The sequence below is a fragment of the Ipomoea nil genome, unplaced genomic scaffold (assembly GCF_001879475.1).
Source record: "Ipomoea nil cultivar Tokyo-kokei standard unplaced genomic scaffold, Asagao_1.1 scaffold1834, whole genome shotgun sequence".
Lineage (NCBI taxonomy): Eukaryota > Viridiplantae > Streptophyta > Magnoliopsida > Solanales > Convolvulaceae > Ipomoea > Ipomoea nil.
The window spans coordinates 1,595,876-1,622,357 of NW_017618262.1; the positions used below are offsets into that span (position 1 = coordinate 1,595,876).

The 26,482-nt window shown below is 33.6% G+C and overlaps 2 protein-coding genes across 6 annotated transcripts; both read left to right on the plus strand.

The window, feature by feature from the left end:
• The first annotated feature begins 679 nt into the window (after positions 1-679).
• On the plus strand, positions 680-11,812 carry LOC109193148 (serine/threonine-protein kinase Nek6-like). 5 transcript variants are annotated; one of them, XM_019343987.1, is made up of 15 exons: positions 680-1,181; positions 1,303-1,369; positions 1,625-1,690; positions 1,791-1,837; positions 1,931-1,976; positions 2,166-2,246; positions 2,333-2,375; positions 2,466-2,515; positions 2,631-2,712; positions 2,818-2,867; positions 3,022-3,095; positions 3,302-3,353; positions 3,422-3,652; positions 3,747-4,139; positions 10,957-11,787. In XM_019343987.1, exons 1-15 carry the CDS (start codon positions 1,072-1,074, stop codon positions 11,557-11,559), a joined length of 1,995 nt encoding a protein of 664 aa, XP_019199532.1. In that variant the 5' UTR covers positions 680-1,071; the 3' UTR covers positions 11,560-11,787. The 5 variants fall into 5 exon arrangements, with proteins under 5 accessions (XP_019199532.1, XP_019199533.1, XP_019199531.1 ...); XM_019343988.1 differs by having other exon boundaries at positions 681-1,181; positions 3,747-4,226; positions 11,197-11,786; XM_019343986.1 differs by having other exon boundaries at positions 681-1,181; positions 3,747-3,880; positions 10,611-11,786.
• A 10,806-nt stretch (positions 11,813-22,618) lies between these two features.
• On the plus strand, positions 22,619-23,364 carry LOC109193150 (NDR1/HIN1-like protein 12). Its single transcript, XM_019343990.1, has one exon. It carries the CDS (start codon positions 22,667-22,669, stop codon positions 23,309-23,311), a length of 645 nt encoding a protein of 214 aa, XP_019199535.1. The 5' UTR covers positions 22,619-22,666; the 3' UTR covers positions 23,312-23,364.
• Positions 23,365-26,482: the final 3,118 nt, after the last annotated feature.

Genomic DNA, 26,482 nt, shown 5'->3' on the forward strand with positions numbered 1-26,482 from the left:
TTGGTTGAATTTCCTTACTTTTGTTTCACTATAAACATTGATTCCACAACCATATTATCCGCAGAAAAATCATCTCATCCCGCACCGGTTTAGCTTAATAATTCAGTAAGTAATATTCGAAAGAAGATATTAATGTTCAAATTTCGATGGCAACAATATAGAATTATGTTCATTGTCTACTAAGTCATTGATTTATATCCTCTCAAATACCTTGTCAGATCGGAGTGTGAAGCCCTTGATGTTAGGGATTCAACCATATAGTAAAAAAGAAAAATTATCTCAGATCAAACCGTATATATATATATATATATATATATATATATATATATATATATATATATATATATATATATCATGTTTCTGCTATTAAATTATACTGTAATATTTTAAGCTTATCAAAAAATTAATTGTAAAATAAACTATTTATCATTGATATGATTAAGCAATTTAATATCATTTACTTCCTTTATAACTTTAAATATCTTTTAGTGTCAAAATAGATAAATGAGTGTGTGAAATACTCTTCATAATTTAAATATCTTTTTTAGTGTTTAAATAGATAATTGATTGTGTGAAATATGATTTTAGTGTTAGAAGACTATTTCCCCGATAGACTATTTTTACAAATTTTAAAAATGCAATTTTTTAGGACTGCATTTGATTAGTTGACTCAAATTTAAGGCGCAGTCTTGAAGAAAGCTTGAGCACTTGGGGACTGTGACAATTGTTCTTCATATTTTGGTGAAATTGTTTCTTCATATTAAACAATCATCCAAAACAAGAAAATTAAATCAAGAAAACGCCAAAAAGGCCTTCAAAACCCCCTCCACTCCCGGCAAAAGCACCCTGCGTCTCCTTTTCCCACAAACAGACGAATTCATATGTATTTGTCTTTGTCGGTATTCTTCGGCTTTGATCTGCGAATGGGTCGCGGAAGCCGCAGGAGATGCAAACATTAGATTGAGTCCTTCATGGGAATGCATATGAAGCCATTTCCTGTGTCTTTTTAAATTTCAGTTTTTTTCTAATGTGTTTTTCTCCTTGAGTGAGTAAAGATAGAGTATTGGGCAAATGGGAATGGCAACGGAGTCGAGAATGGATCAGTATGATATTATGGAACAGATTGGCAGGGGGGCATTTGGTGCTGCAATTCTCGTTCATCACAGACAAGAGAAAAAGAAGTATCAATCACTTCCTTGAATTTTCTCTTTCTCCCTTTCTTTTAGTTCTAAAGTTTGTAAATTTAGGCATTTTAAGGTTTCCCAAGATCAATTGTTTCTGTTTTGTGTCTGGGATTGTTAGGTATGTGCTAAAGAAGATTCGGTTAGCACGACAAACGGAGCGGTGCAGAAGAGCTGCTTATCAAGAGGTGCATTTTCTGTGTCCATGAATCTTGACATTCATATTATTTCTCTGCTGTTTTTGTGTGTGCGTGTTGGGAAATAATGATGGATTATTTCTATTTTTGGATTCTTAATTAATTTGATTGGTTATATACAGCCACTAAGAAAATTAAATGCATTTGATATTGATCCTTTTGTGTCTTGTCTGTGCTGGGAATGGTTGCATACTACCCAGAAATTGGAAATTTTTACAGAGATCTCACTGAAATTTAAATGTGTAGATGGCTTTAATTGCCCAAGTTCAACACCCTTATATAGTCGAATTCAAAGAAGCATGGGTGGAGAAGGTGAGAGGCTTTATTCCACAGTGAATTAGTTATAGACGACTTATAGAAACCTTTCATCTCAAGTCGACTTTGTTTGTTATCTTCCCAAATGGAACTGCAGGGTTGCTATGTTTGCATTGTTATTGGCTACTGTGAAGGTGGCGATATGTAAGTTTATTAAGAAATATGAGGTTCATAAGAACATTGGGTTTTGTTTAGATTTTAGAATTACTTGTTTCTGAGTTTTAAGTGCTCTTATAGGGCTGAATTGATGAAGAAAGCAAATGGATTATACTTTCCCGAAGAGGTATGTTTATGAACTTCTATTAGCTTTATCCCAAAGATTAAGCTGTTCATAGGATATGCCATTTCTCTTACCTATAAAAAGGAAGAATGTTTCTCAAATGTCATCTAAAGCACGGGTTAATCTAACCTTATATCTTCATCTACTTTCTCGGGATTGTTTGACTGTTAAAAAGTAATATTTTCCATGCAGAAACTTTTGAAGTGGTTCACTCAATTACTGTTGGCAGTTGAATATCTGCATTCAAGTTTTGTTCTACACCGTGACCTGAAAGTATGCATTTTAATTTTTTTAAAAAAACTATGTTTGGGTTTAGTTTTCTCTATTGTGTATTGAGTTACGATGCTATTCTGTGGCAGTGCTCTAACATCTTTCTGACAAAGGGTCAAGATGTTCGGCTAGGTAAGTTTGGTACTTTTGTTATTTTGTTGAATTTCATATCTTCTAGAAGCGATAACAATGTACCCTTTAGATGATCTGCTCATTGTGCAGGTGATTTTGGGCTTGCTAAAACATTGAAGGAAGATGACTTGACTTCTTCAGTATGTGTTAATACATATGCTTTTTTGCTATCAATTTCTAACGTATGGATGGAAGAAAATACTTGCACGGTAAGTCCTCTTCGGGAACTAACATTTTTGTTGTTTACGTCTTCAGGTTGTTGGAACTCCCAATTACATGTGCCCCGAACTTCTTTCAGATATTCCTTATGGCTTCAAATCGGATATTTGGTCTCTAGGTAAGCGTTTTCAAATTAGTCTTGGACAAGTATGATGATTTGTGAAACTGAAGTGAAGTGTTGGTTTGTAATAAACTTTTCCCGAATCTTTTTGTTCATGACTAGGATGCTGTATGTATGAAATGGCTGCTCATCGGCCTGCCTTTAAAGCATTTGTAAGATTCTTTGAACTTGTCTATTTCTATAGCTTCAAGAGGGGTAATCATTCTGAAAGTTGTCTTAGAAAGCCCGCTCATTTCCCAAACGAATGCAGTTTTTGTGGTTTTTCCATTCTATTCAAGCTAATGGTGAAATTTCATAATGTCTCAGGACATGGCAGGATTAGTAAGCAAGATTAACCGATCAGCTATTGGCCCGCTTCCTCCGTGTTATTCTCCATCCATGTAAGTACCGCTTTTCTTCCTATCTTATTTGTACAAAAACCTCGTAGATGCTGCACCATATAATGTACACATTCTCACGTTTGATGATGATTTCCTGCTTAGTATCTGAGCCTAGCGATTGTGTTTTTTCTCGTGAATTCATTCTCTTGTAAACCCATGATTAATATGGTTTCCCGCATGGCTAATTTTGCAATATTCTTTATCAGGAAGACGCTGATTAAGGGCATGCTAAGAAAGAATCCTGAGAATCGACCTACTGTAAGCCCTTTCGGTAATCGTTTTTTGTTTTCTGTTAGTTTCTAATCACTTGATCTCGTCCATTTCAGGCATCTGAACTCCTGAAGCACCCCTATTTGCGGCCCTATGTTGATCAATATCGCCCATCCTGCAATCCTCCTGCAAGTTCCCCCGAGAAGCCTCTTTCCGTTGTTCATAACAATCGAAAGCCTATGGTTGAAAGCTGTAGCAGTACTAGTTCAGCAGGTTCTGGGAATGCCATTGAAGCTCCACCTAAAGCTCCAAAGCCAATTTCAGTAACGCATTCTCTGAAACATAAGGTATCGATGCTTATTTCATTGTCTATAATTGGCATTTTATCCCGAAATTGCTAAAATATGTGAGCATGCATTTGTTTTGCTACTTTCTTTGCAGTTGCTTGCTTCCGATTCCTCTCCAAAAACTAAGCCTAGACACGAGGGAATCTCTTCCTCCTGGCCTGTAAAAGACGGATTTCCTTCCAGGGCGAGACAAAGAACGCCTAATTTAACTAGACGATCATCGATTCCTGCAGTGTTGAGGCAGGCGGGAAGTGATGCTCCCGACAATAATAAGAAGGTTCGGGATACGGATGACACTTTGAAGGCCCTCCCACGTTCTGCTGCTTTTAACGATGATGCTTCAACTAGCAGGCCTCCTAGTAGTTCTATTCCTACATCTAGTGGTCACGATAAGCATATCGTAAAGGAATTTGTCTCTTCAACAAGAGGTGCCTCTCTTGTTCCCTTGAGTCAAAACATCGTGCTTCGATCAGACCACACTTCAGAAATGGATGGTCAAGATAACCTTGGGACCGAGGAGCCAGTGATTGAAAACGTTGGGAAACTGACAGGCATAGTAAGTGCTGAGATTGATATTACAGCAAACCATGCAAGCCTCGCCATTTCAAAATCATCTAGTAATGATGGAAGTATGACGCTGAAATCAGATCCCTGTGACTATGTCAAAACTAAGGAAATGGATTCAGGAAACCTCAGCAATCCCGCCTCCCCTGTCTCAGCTTTGGATTCTTCAGCACCAGCAAAACCCAACCCTCGAGTTGCAGAGGAAAGACCCGTGAAAGAGGCGTTAGATGTCAAGTCTTTCAGGCAGAGGGCAGAGGCGCTCGAAGGGCTATTAGAATTGTCAGCCGACTTACTGGAGCACAATAGATTAGAAGAGCTTGCCGTCGTTCTGAAGCCTTTTGGAAAGGGCAAGGTTTCTCCAAGGGAAACCGCAATCTGGTTGGCCAAAAGTCTGAAAGGACTAATGCTTGAAGATTCAGCTCATAATTCATGATCATTATTCATATGGTATGTGCATTCATAGCATAATATTTCAGCCTTTTTTTTTTTTTTTCTAATTTTTTTTCCATTTGCAAGTTCCACTTGAATCCTTGAAGACAAATGTTACAGTTGACTCCTGCATTGGCATATCACCCAGATTTTTTTTTTTTTTAAATTTCTTAGTATAGTACATTGTACACATCAACAATACAAACTGGGAACATTTTTTATCCCTCCAAATGCAGAATAAAATGTTTTTATATTACATTGTACCTTAATCTCAATATGGATGTTGTGGAAATTAAAGAAGCAAAAATTGATGAGTTTCCACCATTAATGTGGAGTATTAAAGCTGCTGTTTTCTTGATGACTGCTTTGAGAAAATGGAGAAGGAAAAATGTTGCTACGTGTGGGAAAGGCAAAGCCTTTTTTGGGCATTGAAGGTGGAGGATGAAAAAGCTGATTCTTTCCCATTTCCTAAAGTATTCCTAACCTTCCTTTTGTTCATGTCTAGCTTCCCCATGTTAGCAAAATATCTCATTTACTTGGTAACCAGATTACAAGTTTGACTCTCAGCAAGAACAACTTATTAGTCTTATCGAAGCTAGTTTACCTTTTTGCATGTGTTGTGTAAAGTGCGTCAGTTTACAAGTTTGACTCCCAACAAGAACAGCTTATTAGTCTTATCTATAAGCTGGTTTACCTTTTTGCATGTGTTGTATACTTAAAGTGCGTCAGTTTAATGCTTAATGTGCGTCCAACCGCACAACCGTACGGGAAGCCCCTTCCAGCACCTAATCCCTTTCCCCTATATATATATATATATATATATATATATATATATATATATATGTCATGATTATGATTGAAACCTTTAAAAGAAAAACATTGAAAATAAAGCATGCATTAATTATTTTGGTGTAGTTAAATGTGTGAGGTGGAGATGGTCGTGTTAGGTGAGGTGAAGGAAGTTGGAACAAATTAAAGTTAGTAGAGCATCTGCATGCACTTTTAATTTGTCATCAATAAAACCACCACCCTATCATTTCATCCAACATATATTCACCTTTCTACCCTAGCTAGATAGCTTCATTATTTATCCCTTCAAAGCCAAGTTTCTATATTTAAAATTGAGTAATGTTAGGTATCCTCCTAAAAACAGAATGTTATTGCTGTGAGCACGTGTCCACCTTAGCTTGTAAGGTGGGCACAATTCCATATCCATAATTTTATATTGTAGATTCATTATTTCTATACTATAGATCTATAATTTCTATACTGTAGATTTATCAAATTTATACTTTAGATTCATAATTTCTAAATCGTAGATTCATAATTTATATACAATAGATTCATAATTTCTATGTTGATTCATTATTTTTATACTGCTGATTCATAATTTCTGTACTGTAAATTCATAATTTCTAAACTGTATAATTATCAAATTATGAACATATAGTTCTCTGGTTTGTGAAAACAGAGTGCAACAATTGGAATCTAAAGTATAAATTTTATGAATATACAATATAGAAATTATGAATCTATATAGTATAGAAATTATGGATATGGAACCGTGCTCACAACCAATCATTATTGTGTGAACCATATTTTGTATACTGTAAAATAATGTACTTTCAGTATAAAAATAATGTATATTCAGTACAAAAATAATGTACATTTAGTATATTAAAAATGTACTTTTTGTTATGGTCTACATAACATTGTTAAATTATTATGCCTCGTGCGCGCTAGACAGTTGGTGGCAGTTTTATTTTAATTTTGTTTTAATTATTATTTTTGTTATTATTATTTTAATTAATTTATAATAAATAATATTTTTAATTGTTAATAAAAAACATTTTTAAAAAAAATAAGAAGGTCATGTGTCAACACCGTATGGATTTAACCTGATAAACAAGTGAAATTGGACTTAATTGAACAATTTTACCGGTTCAGGGGACTTGAATGAAGCTTTTATCACTTAGGGTACCCAATTGCACTGAGCGTTATGCCATGGAACTGTGTTCACCATTCATGGTGAACACGGTTCCAACGGTGTTAGTACACCGTTATCTTTTTTTTTTTTTTTTTTTTTTTTTTTTTTTCTTAATTAATTGCATGACTTTTCTTCTTCATTTTCACATTTTGTGGTTTCACTTTAATTTGAGGTGAACAATGATTTGGGATATTCATAAATTATGAATTCATGCCTGCACATTCACTTTGGAACCATGCCTACACATTCCCGTCCAAAATCACGGACATTCATAAATTATGAATCCATGCCTGCACATTCACTTTGGAACCATGCCTACACATTCACTTTGGAACCATGAGATTATGAATTTTCTGTTATAAGATTATGAATTTTCAGTTATGAGATTATGAATTTTCTGTTATGAGATTATGAATTTTTGTTATGCGATTATGAATTTTATGAAAATTCATAATCTCATAACAGAAAATTCATAATTTGATCAACGCGCGCCGTTAACTCCACATCCGTGATTTTTATTTATTTATTTATTTTTTTTTTTGCCTAAAAACGACGTCGTGTGGCCTTGTGTTCACCATTCTCGGTGAACACGTTTCCAGGGCATAATTTGCCCAATTGCACTATCCACTTGATTTAGGGGGCCAATTTGACACTTTTCCATAATGTTTTATATTTAATATAAATATAAATTGTGCATATATTCATTTAACCTTCAATTATAATTAATTTGACTTCACATATATAAAAAGGAGTAATTAGATATAAAATAAACATTTTTTAAAAGGAGATATAAAATAAACATAGTTCTTACATAAATAATTTTTTTTCAAATGAACAAGTTTTTTTGTGGAGATTTTCGACAAACTTTGCCTGTTATTTTATTTATAAAATTTATTTAAATACTTTAGCTGTATAATTAAATTAGTTATTTAAAATTCAAATAATAATACAAGTAAGAATAAACTTTAAAATCAACATAAGTAAACTTTTAAAAATATTAAATATTACATTGTATAGCTATACTTACATTTTTAATAAAACTAATTCTAATTAGTATCATAACATTACAACAATACTTATAAATTTTTATCTGTGCATCACACGGGACAAATACTAATATATATATATATATATATATATATATATATATATATATATATATATATAGAAGATTATATTAAGGTAAAAACGCAACCTTAAAATATAAACATGAGGATTAATAGGGGCCGTTGGGTCTTAATGTTGGATGGTCTTGATTGAAGCGTCCGGTCATTGTGTTTATACGGTAAGTTTATTTGGTTTTTATGTTTAGGGGGGTATTTGTGGTATTTTGATGAAGATTGTAACCTACTCAAATTATTTCTTATGTAGAAGTTTCACGCGCACGCCCGGTCTTTCTATTCTCCCCTCGTTCGTCTCTCTCTCCGTGCGCAGAAGGCGTCCGCGATTCGCGTCGTCTTCACTCATTCCTCCTTCGTTCTTCACTTCCACGCCGCAATGGTAGTCGGTGGGGACCGCAGTCCATCGAAGAGGCGGGGACCACCGGTTGGAGCTGTCGGTCGAGGTACTTACACAGTCTATTTTCCTCGTGTTTTTTTTTTTTTTTTTGATAGGTTCTTGTGTTTTGTGCGTTTTTTGTCTTCTTTGTGGGTGGTTTGCTTGTTTGTAGTCATCTTCGTCGTTTTGTGGGGTGGGGTTGTTGCCGGATTTTGGAGCTAGGGTTTTTTATTTTGGGATTTTTGCAGGGTTTAGATGAATTAATTGCCAAGAGATTTCTGGATACCATTTTCATTTATTTTTGTTGCTTGTTATTTGTCCAGTTTCGGTTGTTGTTAGTTTGGTTATTTTCTTGCTTTTTCAGATTGCTAGATTTTGCTTAATTGTTTCAAATTTCAAACTTCAATCCTTTGGTGGCTTCTTAATAAGTTCATAAACCCTTGCTCTTTCAAGTCTGTACATGACTTCAATTTTTTTACTTTTGCATTTTCTGTGTTTTTCCAGCGCTGCGTCTTTTTTTCTTTTTTTTTTTTTCAAATTTTTAATAATTATTCTGCCGTGGGCTGTGAGGCTGTGGGGTTTGCATGGGGTGGTGAATTGGGGTGTTTTTGGCTACTCTATTAATTTATGTTGGTGTTTAAAAAAAAAAATCACTTTATGTTCTTTTTTTGGTATTGCAATCCGCGTATGTGAGGTGTGTGCACTGTTTGTCATTGTTGTGTGCTCGGCCTTTATGCTTTTTAGTTGGTTTATTTGGGTGTGTGCATTTTGTTTTGACTTCCCATTGGTGTGCAAATTAAAGGATTTCTCTAATGACATTATGGTTTACTCATCCGTTTTTCCATGAGGTAAAATGTTAGGCACGTAATTACAAGTCAATTTAGGGTTGCTATTACATATGTTCAAAGGTGTGCGTTGTTTGCCCTGTTTGTGTGCGCGTGTGGTTACCACTATATGTGTTGTCGGGTTCTCAATTTCTCAATCTTGTTACGTTGGGCGCTAGGTGTGTGCATGGTTTGGTCTTGGTGTTTGCTCTTTTTTTTTTTTTTTTTTGGGTTTTCATTGTGCGGGCAAAGGTGTGGATCTTATTGTTGTTTTATTTTCTAGGTAAGAAGGTCAAGGTGGCGCGGTGTGCTCCAGTTGGGGCTCAAAGTTGTGTGAGCGATGATGACTTTGTTTCACCATCTTTGACTTTCTTGGCGAGGTTGGAACAAGATCCGCTGTGGAATGCCCCTGGTGACGATTCATCGTTTGAAGAGGTGTTTGGTGGTGAGGCGTCTTCTAAAGAGGAATTTGATTTTCCTAGTGTTAAGTTTCGGGCGCAGGCTAGTGTTCTTGTTGATGCGCTTAAGGACTTGTCAACGCAACAGAAGGACGATATTAGAAGTTTGGGATTTGGGCCCCTGATGGATTTCAAGGTGTCTGAGTGTCCTCCTCGTTTGTTGCATTGGCTGTTAACTAATTTTGATGGGCAAACGAGGACGTTTGATTTGGGTGGTGGTAGATCTTTGTCTGTGAATGAGCGTGACGTTGAGTTGGTGTTGGGGTTTCCGCGTGGTGAGATTGAGATGGTGAAGCGGGACAGGCTTCATATTAGTAACCTATTGAAACATTGGAGGGGATTATTTGAGCAGGTCAGACATACGGTGACTGCGTCCCAGATTGCAGATAAGGTTATTGCCGAGGTGGATGGTGGCGTTTGGTTCAAGAGACATTTCTCTATGTTGGTGGTCTCCACGTTGGTGTCGTGCATGAGCAACGGTTATGCGAATCAGATGTACTTCCACTGTTTTGATGATGTTGCACACATCCGTGATTTAAATTGGTGCCAGCTCCTTCTTGATTCGTTGGTGGAGACGCAGGATGCTTGGAAATCTGGGCGGCATAAATGCTTCGTGGGGCCTGCGGAGTTTGTTGCGGTATGCAAATATTTTCTGTTAAATGACTTCTTTACCTTTTCATCTCCTTTCTATTTAATTTGGTGTGTTTCTGTTTCAGCTGTTTTATGTTGACCGTGTTTTGTCTTTTGAGCGTTCTGTTCCACGACTATGGCCTGCATTTCGAGGGTGGACGTCTGAATTGCTTTCGGCCCGAGAGTGTGCGGAGATAAGTGGTGGTGGGTTTGGGGGTGGAGTGATTGAGCCTCCTATTGTTCATGTACTGCCAAACGCTGAGGACGGTGATCATCATACTCATTCCCCTCGTCATGTATTTGGTCTGAAGGTAGAGTTTTAAAATTTTTATAAGGTCCGAAGCGGAATCATGCAACGCATTCCCTGAAACATAAGGTTGCGATGCTGATTTCATTGGTTATAATTGGCATTTTTTTTTTCTGAAATTGCTACTTTCTTTGCAGTTGCTCGCTTCCGATTCCTCTCCAAAAACTAAGCCTAGACACGAGCGAATCTCTTCCTCCTGGCCTGTAAAGCAGATTGCTGAAGACGGAATTCCTTCAAGGACGAGACAAAAACAATCATTGATTCCTGCAGTGATGAGGCAGGCGGGAAGTGATGCTCCCGACAATGTGGACAATAATAAGAAGGTTCGGGATATGGATGACACTTTGAAGGAGCACCAACAACAAAGAGATGTTGCTCGTGAGAAATCAAATACAATTACCGTCACCTTTGAGAATACCCTCCCACGTTCTGAAGCACTGGCTGCTTTTAACGACGATGCTTCAACTAGCAGGCCTCCTAGTAGTTCTATTCCTACATCTAGTGGTCACGATAAGCATATCGTAAAGGAATTTGCCTCTTCAACAAAAGGTGCCTCTCTTGTTCCCTTGAGCCAAAACAATGGGCTTCGATCAGACCACACTTCAGAAATGGACGGTGAAGATAACCTTACACTGAAAGAATTGTTTTCCTCCCAAACAGACAATGCCCCCCCTTTCACCCTCCCTCCTCCCTCAGATACCAAAAAGACTTTGAAGCTTGAGAATGCTATCCATCATGATAGTTATCAGGTTGGAACCGAGGAGCCAGTGATTGAAAACTTTGGGAAACTGACAGGCATAGGAGTAATTGCTGAGATTGATATTACAGCAAACCATGCAAGCCCCGCCATTCCAAAATCATCTAGTACTGATGGAAGTACGACGCCGAAATCAGATCACTGTGACTATGTCAAATCTAAGGAAATGGATTCAGGAAACCTCAGCAATACCGCCTCCCCTGTCTCAGCTTTGGATTCTTCCACACCAGCAAACCCCAACCCTCGAGTTGCAGAGGAAAGACCCGTAAAAGAGGCGTTAGATGTCAAGTCTTTCAGGCAGAGGGCAGAGGCGCTTGAAGGTCTATTAGAATTGTCAGCTGACTTACTGGAGCACAATAGATTAGAAGAGCTTGCCGTCGTTCTGAAGCCTTTTGGAAAGGGCAAGGTTTCTCCAAGGGAGACCGCAATCTGGTTGGCCAAAAGTCTGAAATGAGTAATGCATGAAGATTCAGCTCACAATTCATGATCATTATTCATATGATATGTGCATCCATTGCTCAATATTTCAGCCTTTTTTTTTTTTTTTTTTTTTTTTTTTTTCTAATTTTTTTCCATTTTCAAGTTCCATTTGAATCCTTGAAGACAAATGTTACAGTTGACTCCTGCATTGGTATATTACCCAGATGTTTTTGTTTTTTAATTTCTTAGTATAGTACATTGTACACATCAGCAATACAATCTGGGAACATTTTTTTATCCCTCCAAATGCAGAATAAAATGTTTTTATGTTACATTGTACCTTAATCTCAATATAGATGTTGTGGAAATTAAAGAAGCCAAGCATCAAGCAAAAGTTGAGTTTCAACCATTAATGTGGAGTATTAAAACTGCTGTTTTCTTGATGACTTCTTTGAGAAAAAGGTGAAGGAAAAATGTTGGTACGTGTGGGAAAGGCAAAGCCTTTTTTGGGCATTGAAGGTGGAGGATGAAAAAGATGATTCTTTCCCATTTCCTAAAGTATTCCTAACTTCCTTTTGTTCATGTCCAGCTTCCCCATGTTATAGGCAAAATATCAAGCGCTTTGACATATCATAACCACAACGTTACAAGTTTGACTCTCAACAAAAACGGTTTATCAGCCTTTTTGGTTTGAGATGGTCAACTATGGACAATCTAAGCTTGTTTACCTCTTTGTGGTCATTTGCCAGTTATTCCCAGTAAGAGCGGTCTATTGGCCTTTTTAGTTTGAGATGGTCCGTTATTCCCAGTAAGAGTGGTCTATTGGCCTTTTTAGTTTGAGATGGTCAGCTATGGGCAATCTAAGCTGGTTTACTTCTTCGTGGTCATTTGTCAGTTAGAATTACAAGGTAAGGTTTACCCAATGTATATTCTCGAGTAGTGATGGTAGGTTTTTCTTGTCACCTATAAAAGAATGTGAGATACATATAATACAAACAAAGTAAGATCTTCACTTTTATGTTAGAGCATCCACAATGGTTGGGGAGAATTGGGGAATAATGTAAGAGTGATTAGGAAAGAGAAGATGGGAGGGGAGAGAAAAAAGAAAGAAAAAAAAAATAAAACTAAAATTCTTTTTAAAAAAATAAATAAAAAAAGGACGCGTGCATTGCACGCGCCCGTGTACAGCCTGTGTTGCTTTTTTTTTTTTTTTTTTTTTTTTTTTTTTTTTTTTTTAATTATATATATATATATATATATATATATATATATATATATATATATATATATATATATATATATATATATATATATATATATATATATATTTTCTGACATTCACCTTACATTTGCAGTAATATTATTTCTCAAATAACCTACACCCACATCAGCTATTATTTTGAGTGGGGAGAATTAATTCTGAAATAACTCTAAATAAACTACAAGTGTGGATGCTCTTAGATGGATTTCTTGCCTCCACTTTAATGGTATATTTGTGATATTCTCTTGCAGCATCTTGTTAGGGCTCTGGCTCTCTTCGAATTTAATGATTAAATGCGTGCAAAATCATTCTTTCCTTGTTATTATAAACAAATATATATATATATATATATATATATATATATATATATATATATATATATATATATATATATATATATATATGTGTGTGTGTGTGTGTGTGTGTCATGATTATGATTGAAACCTTTAAAAGAAAAACATTGAAAATAAAGCATGCATTAATTATTTTGGTGTAGTTAGATGTGTGAGATGGAGATGGTAGTGTTAGGTGAGGTGAAGGAAGTTGGAACAAATTAAAGCTAGTGGTGCATCTGCATGCACTTTTAATTTGTCATCAATAAAACCACCACCCTATCATTTCATGCAACATATATTCACCTTTCTACCCTAGCTAGATTAGAATAGAGTAATGCTACTTATCCTTCTAAAAAATTTTCTCTCAATTTCTCCTCCTAATGTAGTGATGTAGCATAATTTAATTAGATTATTTAGCATTTGATTAAAAGTGTGTGAGGTTAATTGGCTAATTCATGATACCCAATAAAGAGTTAATTTCATTTTTGGTTCTAGATTTATAGGTGGTTGTTCCACTTTTAATATTTTTTTTAAAAAAAAAAAAATTAAAACATTCACATTTGATCCTACTATTATTGTGGCATGACTATTTTTGGTCATCTCTCAACGAAATTGTTGAAATGTCGTTAATACAAAGGCGTTTCGATTATTTTTATAGAAAGTGAGTTGACCTTCCTATATTTTTATGTTTATTTATTTGAAAAAAAAATTCGTAAATGAAGACCGAAATGCGTTTGTATTTAATGACATTTTAACGATTTTGTTGACAGAGGACAAAAAATAGTCATTCCACAATAATACTAGGACCAAATGTGGATGTTTTAATAAAAAATGATTAAATGTGGACTGTCACCTATAAATCTATGACCAAAAATGGAATTAACTCCCCAATAAATATAAGGAAAATTAGACATGGCAATTATGGACACAACCCGTTAACATGACATGAAAATAACGGGTTACTGTTTAGCCTTAATGTATCCCGGGTCGTTAATGGGTTGACCCGTTAATGATTCGTTATGTTTCGTGTCTTAACAGGCCAACCCGTTAAATCTATTAAGAACCCGTTAATATTATCATGTTAACACGTTTACACGAACCTGTTTATAACCCGCTAAGAACCATTGTCATGAATGAGATTACAAAAGATATCATGAACATGACTAAGGATGAATTTACTATATTAGGCCAAGATCCAACACCAATTATTGACGTTCAACAATATGAAATTTGAATTTTTATTGTGTTCAATTTTATTCTAAAAAGTAGTATGGACTTCTTTAATTATGATTTTTGAATGTTATTTTATCATTTTATGAATGTTATAAATTGCATATTTTTTTAGTTTGTTTGATGGATTGTATTGTAGGTTTTATTTCTTTTTTATATAACTTAACTTTAAATTTTAGTTTTTTTTTAAAAAAAAATATATTAATAGACTTAGCGGTTTAAACGGGTTTCGTGTCATATCATGTCCACACGAACCGAAACTTGTTAACAAAATGTGTCTATCGTGTCAACTCATTTAACTCGTTAACAAATTGTGTTCGTGTTTGTGTTAAAAATTTGAAGCCGTTAATCTTAACGTGTTGTGTCTGTGTTTAGCCTTATCGTGTTCATGTCGTTATCGTGTCAACCCGTTAACGAACCCGTATACACAAATTGCCAGGTCTAGGAAAATGTTATTTACCCCTCCTAAGGGGGCGTTTGGTTCACGAAATGTTAGATTACCTTAGGGAATGTTAAATTGATGGGGATGTTAGATAACTGGGAATTGCTAGATTCCTGTGTTTGGTTTAAAACTGATGTATGTAAATAAGGCAATGGTAATAAGACAAATTGATTAAAATGTCAAAACCCAAAATTAGTAATAAGATAAGGGAATGTGAGAATACTGAATACCTAAGAAATTGGAGGGCATCTCACATCTATATCTATATATATATAAAAGTAAAATCCTCCTAACAAATTTTCCCCCCAAAATTTTTGTAGTAAAACTTATTTGGTAAGTAAATGTCAAATGGAAAATAAATAAATAAATAAATAAATAAATAAATAAATAAATAATAATGTTATTACCTTAAATAAATAAATTATTCTACTTTCCCTTAAATAAATAAATTATTATACTTTCCTTTTGAATTAGTATTTTCTACCTATAAATACAATGACTTCTTCAATCAAAGAATCTCAGACTCATCTCTCTGCTTTCTTTTTGCATGAATTTTCTACATTTTTCTAACTATATTCTCACATACTTCAATATGTTTTGCAGTTTATATCATTTGGTATGCGTTTGAAGATACTTAAGGAGGCTCTGCTTCAACAAAAGGAAATTGAGGAGGAAGAGCATTTGTAACAGAATCCTATTGGTTTAGTTTTTATGGAAGATTGTAGAGATGCGATCGAGGATGATAAAGACGGTAATTTTGATAATTTTGTAAGATTTTCTGAAACTTAGAGTTAGTATGTTGACTTCGAGATTTGTACATGCCATTCAAGTTTCTATGTTTTTTTTACCAAGCAAAGTTCATTTTACAGCATTTCACAGCATTTTTATATATATCATTTGAGTAGAGTGTTTGTTTAACCTATTAAAAATCTCGCTATATTTGATTTTTTCTAAATTTTTGTAAAATACAAAAATAATGATTATTTAAAAAAAAGAAATAAATAACAAATACAATTTCAGATTTTGTGTTACTCCATTCACATATTAGTATAAATAAATAAAAGAGTAATAAAATAAAATACAAAGGAAATATAAATTTTTAACCAAAAATTTAATTAGAGAAACCTCCCAAAAAAATCCACGTTGTACTGAATCCAAATAAAAAAATACTGGCAATGGCACAATCATAAGGATCAAAGTGAACAGTGGAAGACCCAGAAATCTAGACATCATTGATATACCGAACAGTGATGAGAGACTCAGAAATAGGAATATCATTATGAATGAAAACGGAGATTTTCTTGACACCCGAATTTGGTTTAAGGAGAAGTTTACTCTTCAGTGCAAATGTCTCTTCAATGGATTTTGTATGGTCATATAGAGTGTATTTGTACACCATGGATGAGTTCAAAATCGCATAATATTGAAATTATAAAATGGTAAGAGATCTCAAAAAAGGTAAAACTTTTAAATTTTCAGTTAATACAAAAAATGTTATAATCGTCGAAAATATATATCTTTAACTTTAGACAAAAATTAAAAATGAAATCATAAACAATTTTAATAATTGACTATTTCATTTCTATGTTTCTTGAAAAATGATGGGCATGAACAGGCTGACTCATCGTGAAATATAGTAATTAATGAATTACCATTAAAATTAGTATAGTAATGAAAGAATTATCATTTGTATGTTGACATTTTCCCCCGTTTATTACCATTCAAATGTTAAAAATTATACTATATAGACACAAAATATGCATATATGGTAAATATGCAATTTATATATATATGCCCCTAAGTTTTGGGGATAAACTTGGTTAGCAGGATTTTACTTTTAATTATATATAGATATAGATTATTCTCATAATTTTTCTTTCCTTCTTTTGTGTTATTATTATTGTAATTTTATGGTAATGTATTTAAATATTGGAAGAAAACAAATGTTATAATTAATGAAATTATTATGGTAATTGCCACAATATTTGGTAATAATAATTAATATAATTAATGAAATTGAGAAATACTCCGATATAATTTCTTCCGTAGACATATTTGTGACACTTTCATTAAATTATAATTAATAAAATATGAAATATAATTAAAGAAATAAAATTATAAAATTAACAAAACATGAATATTTATAATTTTTTTTAAATATACATACATATACTCTTTAAATTTCTAAATATAATTTTTTAAGTATAAATCTATCAATATAAATTATAATTAATGAAATTATATTATAGGACTTTCCTATATACATATTTAATAAATATTATGTGTATATACAAAGTATTATACAATCATATAAGGATATGCGTCCGATTAGAATATTTATTTATTCATACAAAATTTAGAATTTACATTTTTTTATTGATTTCTAAATACAATTCTCTTAGTTTTTATTATTCATATTTTTAAATTTCATATATACATATGAAATACAATTTGGAATAAATCAACTTAATTATATGAATTTTTTCTATAAATTTATCTAAATATGTACATGATTAGAGAATATATTAACCATACAAAATTTAAATTTTAATTTTGTATGTTATGAAATAGATACTTGATTAAATATATAAAAGTCCAACTATATTATTATATTGTACATTTTAACATCTTTTTATTTTTTCTATTTTTATTTTAAATTCATAATAAAAAAAATAAAATTCCGTGCAATGCATGGATAAAACACTATATTTAAAAAATAAAATTTGATAAATATCATAAATTAATTAGTAAAATATCATTTATATTTATAATAATTAAATAAAAAATAAATAATTCAACTATGTGAACCAATAATAATAATAATAATAATAATAATAATAATAATAATAATAATTGGTAATATTATTGTTCAATATAATATTTTTTAAAAAAAAAAAACTTATTTTAATTGGTAATGTATATTCTATATTAATTTATATTTATATTCTATATTAATTAATAAAAACAAATCATCCTTTACAAGCTCCCGCCTAAACAATTAATAATAATATGAAAAAAATGAAAAAGAATGGAAGGAAGTCGTACCCCCAAACAATTAATAATAATATTGGAAAGAAAATTAATAATAATATGTAAATATGGAAAATAATGGAAGGAAATATTATTCATGTGAATGTTTTCTACACTCTGAAAAATGAAAAAGAATCAATAAGCAGTATAAGGAAAATAATCATTTCTATAATAATAATAATAATAATAATAATAATAATAATAATAATCATCATCATCATCATCAATCATCATCATCATCATCATCAATCATCATCATCATCATCATCATCAATCATCATCATCATCATCATCATCATCATCATCATCATCAATCATCATCATCATCATCATCATCATCATCATCATCATCATCATCATCATCATCATCATCATCATCATCATCATCATCATCATCATCATCATCATCATCATCATCATCATCATCATCATCATCATCATCATCATCATCATCATCATCATCATCATCATCATCATCATCATCATCATCATCATCATCATCATCATCATCATCATCATCATCATCATCATCATCATCATCATCATCATCATCATCATCATCATCATCATCATCATCAATCATCATCATCATCATCATCATCATCATCATCATCATCATCATCATCATCATCATCATCATCATCATCATCATCATCATCATCATCATCATCATCATCATCATCATCATCATCATCATCATCATCATCATCATCATCATCATCATCATCATCATCATCATCATCATCATCATCATCATCATCATCATCAATCATCATCATCATCATCATCATCATCATCATCATCATCATCATCATCATCATCATCATCATCATCATCATCATCATCATCATCATCATCATCATCATCATCATCATCATCATCATCATCATCATCATCATCATCATCATCATCATCATCATCATCATCATCATCATCATCATCATCATCATCATCATCATCATCATCATCATCATCATCATCATCATCATCATCATCATCATCATCATCATCATCATCATCATCATCATCATCATCATCATAATCATCATCATCATCATCATCATCATCATCATCATCATCATCATCATCATCATCCAAACAAAACGATATACAAAATAAAAATAAAATTAAAAAAAAAAAAACAAAAAAAAAAACAAAAAGGAGCCACAGGCTCCCCTTTGTAAATGATGTTGGATCATTCTGATCCCACATTGAAAATGTTTGGAAAAGGAGCTCTTGAGCTCCTCTATATAAGAGGAGCAATGCACTTCTTACAAATATAATTGTTTGTCCATCAATGTGGACAAGTATTGAGAAGTCCAAAGGCAAATATTTTATTTTTTTGAGAGAGCTGAAGGTTCTTCTGGAGATCGTCGATCACGGTCAACAAACGGTCAAATAGATGGAGGATTAAATCGTGTCAAAATTGCAAAGTTAAGGACTTAATTGGTTGAAATTGAAAATCAAGGACCAATTTGTGAATTTAGCTATAGTCAAGGGACCATTTTGGGTATTTACTCTCTCTCTCTCTCTCTATATATATATATATATATATATATATATATATATATATATAAAATAATTTAAACTTCATTGTAAGAAGCGGCTTCTTTAAATAAAGAAGCCTCAGGCTTCTCTTCTCTTGCCCATCTGATGTAGGGATGGCAATTTCAATCCGCCCCGCATGAATTAGGTTTTTTTGGGTGATGGTGGGTGGTGGGTCTTAAAAAAGTAAATTCGCAGTGGGTTGGGTTGGATTTGGGTTCTATGTACAAAATTCGCCTAGAACCCCACCCGACCGACCATGTGTGTGTGTATATATAATATATAGTAAAATAAGTACTAGTATGTACTTTCAAAAAAAAAAAAAAAGTACTAGTATGTAGTTATTTATAAAAGTTTATATAACATGGCGTAACTTTTTATTATTTTTATATCAAAACTACTAAGATTATTTTTTAAAATTTATAATTTAGTTATTATATTTAAATATTTCTATTATTTTATGTTTTAGTATCACTAATAAATTTTATTATTGTATTATGTGTAAGTAATTTAAATATTATTTTTTGAAAAAATAAATAACAAAATGATAAGTGGTGGGTATCCGTAGTGGGCACTCGCACCGATGGGGGTAGGGGTGGCACTCGCACCGATGGGGGTAGGGTTGAGTTTTGAAAAAGTCCACCTGATGCAGGTTGGAGGTGAGGGTGAGTGGAGAAAATATAAGGTGGGTCGGGTGATGGATGTAGCCCTCCCGACCCATTGCCTTCCCTAATCCGATGTGGGTTGGGCAAGAGAAACTGATTGGCGTTGAGCTCCCTTTTATAAGGGAGCTCAACGCTATTTATTTTCTAAACTTCCGCATCATTTTTTTTCTTATTATAATAATAATAATAATAATAATAATAATAATTATTATTATTATTATTATTATTATTATTATACCCTTTTGGTCATTTTACATGTTAACCGCTAATCTAAACAGTTAATTTTATCAAACTTTTTTATAAACCGTTTGATACAATTTGCTGGTCAAACCCGCTAATATAATCCGCTAACGCTAACCTCTAACCACTGATTGCCAAACAAAGTCGAAATATTAGATAAGATATATAGAAATATAGGATTGGTTTGGTAAACAATGATTTGACTAGTTTTTAGCGATTTTGACTATTTCAATGTTTTGGCTTATCCAAAACGTTAAAATTCCGTTTAGAAAAATAGTTGGTGTGATATATATGAATTATATTATCATACCAAAACACTGAAAAACAACTTCAAAATAAAATTTTAAAAAATTTATTTTGTTTTTGTGGGATAGATGGCATGAGAGCCATCCCATAATATATATAATACATCAAAATGGGAGAGCATTCCCCCTATCTATAGAGGGGAGTGCTCTCCATTTGTGGTTGCTAGCCAATGTTCCAAAAAATCTGGGTTTGTTTGTTTGTTTTTGTTTTTGTTTTTTTCTTAAATTTTTAAATTATCAAAAATGATATTTATATTTCTTATTATATAATAAATAAGTTATTATTAAAAATATATTATCTTTTTAGATTTTTTACCTATAACGATACCGTTAATAATAAATACTCGTCTTACTAAATATATATTTTTTAATAAACAACTAATATATATAATCCGGTAGTCAAAATTATTATTCACTTCAAACTTTACACAGTTACACCTACAGTAAAGTCTTTCAATTTATTTTAAATTAATTAACCAATTAAGTTATACCCACCACCGGATATTATTGAATTTTCGACCACCTGAAAGTGATCTTAAATCAAGTCGAAAGTAAAAAGTGACCGGAAATAGCAACAAGGGTTTTTCCAAATACCAAAAATGATCGGAACAAAACTTTTAACTTGATTTAAGATCACTTTCAGGTGATCGGAAATTTCAGAATTTCCAGTATTGACCCATAACAATGTAATCTATATTAGTCATGGGCCGTGGTCGTTACTCATTCCAAGTCATTATGAGTGGTTGGAAAAATGAATGTGATCCCTGTTCTCAGTCAATTGGATGGGGGTAATAATTGTCTGTTTCTTCTTCTGTTACTGTTATAAGACGTGAACTTGACGCTGGGGTGCAAGACTTTGCTGGTTAAGTCTACTACACCATCATGAGTCAAACACCAAAATCAATGTTTTTAACCAATCTTAATAGTAATATAATATAATTAAACTTATTATTCCCATATAATATATACGTGTACTGCATGCATGCATGCACGTACTTCTTGATTATATCACTTTCGTTCAACGGATCCAGAATTTTAAGTACCATTAAATCTTATTTAATCAAAGAGTTTTCACGACACTTATTCTTCATTCACATGGTACTAATTAAATTTAGATGGTGCATTTAAAATTATTTAACAATAATACATATACACCCTAAAATTAATTGTTAGTATTCTCTATATACATATATCCAATGATCTAAATTTACAATCACTGATATAATATTGGTATGAAGATGAGAGTAGTGCGTTAATTATTGCGTTATAATTTCAAGAGTTCCACTTGTAAAACTGGGGACCAGACCATATATAGGCAGAAATTCTTGAGTCCTTAGCATTGCGTAGAACCATGCTCCCATGTCCTAAAAAGATAAGGTTGTTGACCCATTCTACAAACTCACACACCAATGGCTAATTTTATACAAAAAGTTAATTAGACTAATTAAACTTTTAAAAGTTGTCATTAAGTACATCAATATGTCACTTTAGTTCATCAAATTTCAAAAATTAGTTAGTAACCTGTAATAGTATGTCATTAGGATTCTAATAATCTTCCAATTAGTTCTAGGGATAAAAATCGACCACCGACGATCGGTAAACTATCGCCGGTTGCCTTCGACAGTCGCCCTTCTTCCCCAAAGGAGGCGATTATTGGTCGCCTTCTTCGTTTGAGGAAGAAGGTGACTGGCGGTACGTTGCCTCCTTCGTCAGTGAAGAAGGCAATCATTGGTAGCATTCTTTAATGACAAAAGCACGTCGGTTGCCGATTTTATTTTCGAAGCTAATCTGAATATTTCCAGAACCCTAATGACGGACTATTACTAGTCAGTAATCAATTTTTTCGATGCACTAAAATAACATGTTGATATACTTAATTGCAACTTTTAAAAGTTTAGGCCTATAATAAACCTTTTTCCATAAAGGTGATCATCTTAGCTATCTTTTCTCCTTTTTGTTTTTTTTTTTCGTAATTTTTAGTCCTTACACAAACTAAATTAAGCCTTTGCCTATATAAGAAACCATTCTCCCAACACGTAACGTAAGTAAGCAACTAAGTACTCGATCACTCTATTAACATTAACCTTCATGTCTGCCTACTACGACCATGGGCGGCGGCGCCGCCGCCTCTGGGCTAGCCTCTGGTGCTTCATAATTCTCATCCTCATCATCGTCTTCCTCGTTTGGCTCATCCTCCGCCCCACCAAGCCCCAGTTCATCCTCCAAGACGCCACCGTCTACAACTTCAACCTCACCGGCGGCGACGCCGCCGCCGCCGCCACCGGCCTCAACCTCCTGACCACCACCATCCAGGTCTCCCTCGCCTCCCGCAACCCCAACAAGCGCATCGGCATCTACTACGACCGCGTCGACGTCTACGCCACCTACCGCGGCCAGCAGATCACCCCCGCCACTCTCCTCCCCGCCTCCTACCAAGGCCACAAAGAAGTCACCGTTTGGTCGCCGTTCGTCAACGGCAACGCCGTCCCGGTGGCGCCCTACCTGGGAGTGGAGATCGGCCAAGACCAGAACGCCGGCAGGGTGTTGATCAACATCAGAGTGGATGGACGGATCAGATGGAAAGTTGGGACGTTCATCTCCGGGAGGTATCGTTTGAATGCAAACTGCCCTGCTTATTTGAGCTTCGGAGGAGGGCAATATAGTCAAAACAGCATTTTAGTCGGGTCAACTGCTAAGTATCAATTGGTGCAACAATGTTACGTTGATGTTTAATTTTCTTTATTTTGAAGTTATACTATTACATCACGTTTGGTTCACGGAATGAATTTTGAGGTAATAGGAATGCTATTCCATAAAGAATGGAATAGGCAAGGAATAGAATAGAAATTGTATTCTATTGTTTGGTTCGCGGAAGGAATAGACTTTAGGAATTATATTACAGCGTTTGGTTGATTTAAGGAATAGAAATGAAATATGTTTTAAAAGACATAAATACCCTTATAAAAATATGTGATGATGGCGATGGTGGTGGTGGCGGCGGCGACGGTTGTGGTGGTGGTGGTGGTAGTGGCGGTGCTGCTGGGTGGTGGTTCTGGTGGCGGTGGCGGTGGCGGCGATGGTGGTGGCGGTGGCGATGGTGGTGCTGGGGTAGTAGTGGTGGTGGTGGCGGTGGCAGTGGTGGGAGTGGCGACGGTTGTGGCGTTGGTGGTGGCGGCGGCGATGGTTGTGGTGTCGACGGCGGCGGTGATGGTGGTGGTGGCGACGACGGTGGTGAAATAGGATAAATTTATATATAGGATAAAAAAAATCGGTTAAAGAAAAGAGGTAAAAAAGAAAATAGATTCTAAAATCTATTCCTGAGGTAATAGGCTAATACCAGGGGGGGCCCTAGTAATAGCTATTACCTTATTTGAGGTAATAGGCTATTACCAGGAATACTATTCCTGGTAATAAAAATGGTTACCAAACAAAGGAATAGGCCTATTACTGGGAATACTATGCCATTCCCGGCCTATTCCGTGAACCAAACGGGCCATTAGTCTCTTTGAGGTTTTTTATTGGGAAATTACAATGCCATATGTTTTTGTTGTTTTGTAAGGTGTAGGGAATTATTATTTTCAAAATTTCAGACATGTTAATAACACGGATAATCCAAATTAAAGTGTGCTTAATACATTTTTTTAAAAATTGATTCTCTTTATCCAAATGGTGGTAGGAGCATTAAAACGTCCATTCTCTATGATACAATGGATTAACAACATAAATATTTGAGGCACTCAAATATAAACGTTCTTGGCAAACTAGAACAACAGTACAAAATAATTTAAACACTTCAAATTTTTAGAGAAGTGCTTGCAAAATTTTTGAGAGAGCATCAGAGCAGAGAGAGAGTTTGTAGGAGAGAAAATTAGAGTTTTTTTTTTTTTTTTTTTTTTTTTTTTTTTTTTTTTTTTTGGGTAAAACATTAATAACTTGTATAACTAGCAAATTAAAAGAGAAGTATGCAATGCTACACATGAGAGAGTGATCTATACTACACAATTTGTAAACTTTTTAAAAGTTGAATTGTATTTATTGTCAGAAAAATTAGCTAAGTTGACATTTAAAGTAGCCATTTTATGAGTCCACTTTTGATTTGGATCGTGTCAAAATATATTAATTTAGACTATCTTAAGTGAGATGATGAATTTGATATATTATATGTTTAAAATGGATAATAGGTGAATGAAATTAAAGATTGATTCTCAAAGTGTGACGTGAGTTTGCAGACACTAGTATGTAAATCGGTTTTAAGGAAAGAATGAGATTAGAATTACTTTTTTTGTTCCGGAAAAATATTATTTTAGAATTTTGTATGAAAATTTCCCAACATTTATACTAGTGCAAACTCACATGCTTTTTCAATGTGGACCAAATGCTACTTAAAAGCATTCACAAACTCTATTTTATCAACTTTAATTTAATGAGTACATTTTGATAATCAATTGTTCATTCACCCATTATCTATTTTGAGTGTGTAATATATCAAATATATCTTCAACTAGGAAAATTAAAATTTATATTGACCCAACCCAAATTTGAAGTGAGCCCTACACAAATTAATACATTAAAATGATTTTCTTAAAATGCTAATTATTTCAACCAATCCCTCAGCTCACATGAACAAAAATTAATTTTCAGGACTAGAAAAAATGACAAAATAGTGTTCAATGGTTTATCCTAAGTAGGTGTGACCCTTTAAATCTTCCATTGTAAAGATATTTTTAGTTACTGGTTATCCAATAAAATGCGATGTATTTGAGCTATAATGTCATTTGTGTAAACGATGATATATTTTACATAGTAATCTCCAACCTTTATTCCATTCTCATGGGTGATGTGCATATATATTTTGGCCATGGAATACCTTGATTCTGCGAGAGTTTTTAAAAAATTGAGTCCATGCAATTTTCCTTTAAAGCAAGCCTACTTCTCTCTTATATAGATTATTCTTTTACCGAGTAACATGCTCAATCAAACACTTTAGAATCATTAAAACATGCATACATACTAACCTCCTGCGGAAGATTATTTCAATTAGGAGTGGGTAAGAGTTCAAGACCCCACAGTGACCATATATCTTTCTATAATTTAGTTATGCCTATTGAACCTAGGCCCCAATTAGATTAGGTATCTACTATAGAACTTTATTACAAGGGCTTTAGTCTTATTCCTCGTGACAACTTCTCTATCAATAATTCTCTATTAATTAACCAGTTGGTTAGCGGATTCGCTATGTTATCTTTTAACTTCGCAGTCAACCGAGATAATAACTCTCGTTGTGAGAAGATGTTTAGTGGTACTATGTCTATGATGCATATGCCTAGACTTACTATTACACATATTACTCCGTACCATGCATTCCAATGGCAACTTGACTATCATAATGTGCAAATTGGAGAAACATGTTTTTTCCAACTAGAAATATCCTCTAGAAAATGACATAGTCATTAAACATCTTCAATACGCTTGTTTAAGACTATCAGCTTAGATTCTGTATGGACCTAGCTATCATGATTTTTTTTTTTGAATATTTCCATGATATAGATGCATCAATTAATGCGCACACGTAACTACTCGTGAACTTGAATCCTCAATATCCGGCATCCAATTAGCATCACTATACCCTTAAAGTATAGTTAGGTTGGATATCTTGTATAATGTAGTCCTAGGTCACAAGTATACCTTAACTCTTAAGTATCTCATCACCTTCATTATTATTGTCTTCTAGTGGTCATCATCATCACTAGAATGACTAGTATATCTACTAAGTTTACTAACTGCAAAAGCAATATCCGACCTAGTGTATTCTACTTGAAAAATACAATATCTCTAATTTTTGAATAGATGTAAGTTAGTATCTAATGACATCCTAGCCAATTTATTGTCATTCTTGTTAAATTT

What these genes read in the sequence shown, in the direction of transcription:
- LOC109193148 (XM_019343983.1), top strand. Translation starts at nt 8,130, where the DNA reads ATGGTAGTCGGTGGGGACCGCAGTCCATCGAAGAGGCGGGGACCACCG. An exon ending in GGCCTGCGGAGTTTGTTGCG is followed by an intron (nt 10,049 to 10,127) that starts GTATGCAAATAT and finishes TTTCTGTTTCAG; the next exon opens with CTGTTTTATGTTGACCGTGT. An exon ending in GTCATGTATTTGGTCTGAAG is followed by an intron (nt 10,353 to 10,485) that starts GTAGAGTTTTAA and finishes CTTTCTTTGCAG; the next exon opens with TTGCTCGCTTCCGATTCCTC.
- LOC109193150 (XM_019343990.1), top strand. Translation starts at nt 22,667, where the DNA reads ATGTCTGCCTACTACGACCATGGGCGGCGGCGCCGCCGCCTCTGGGCT.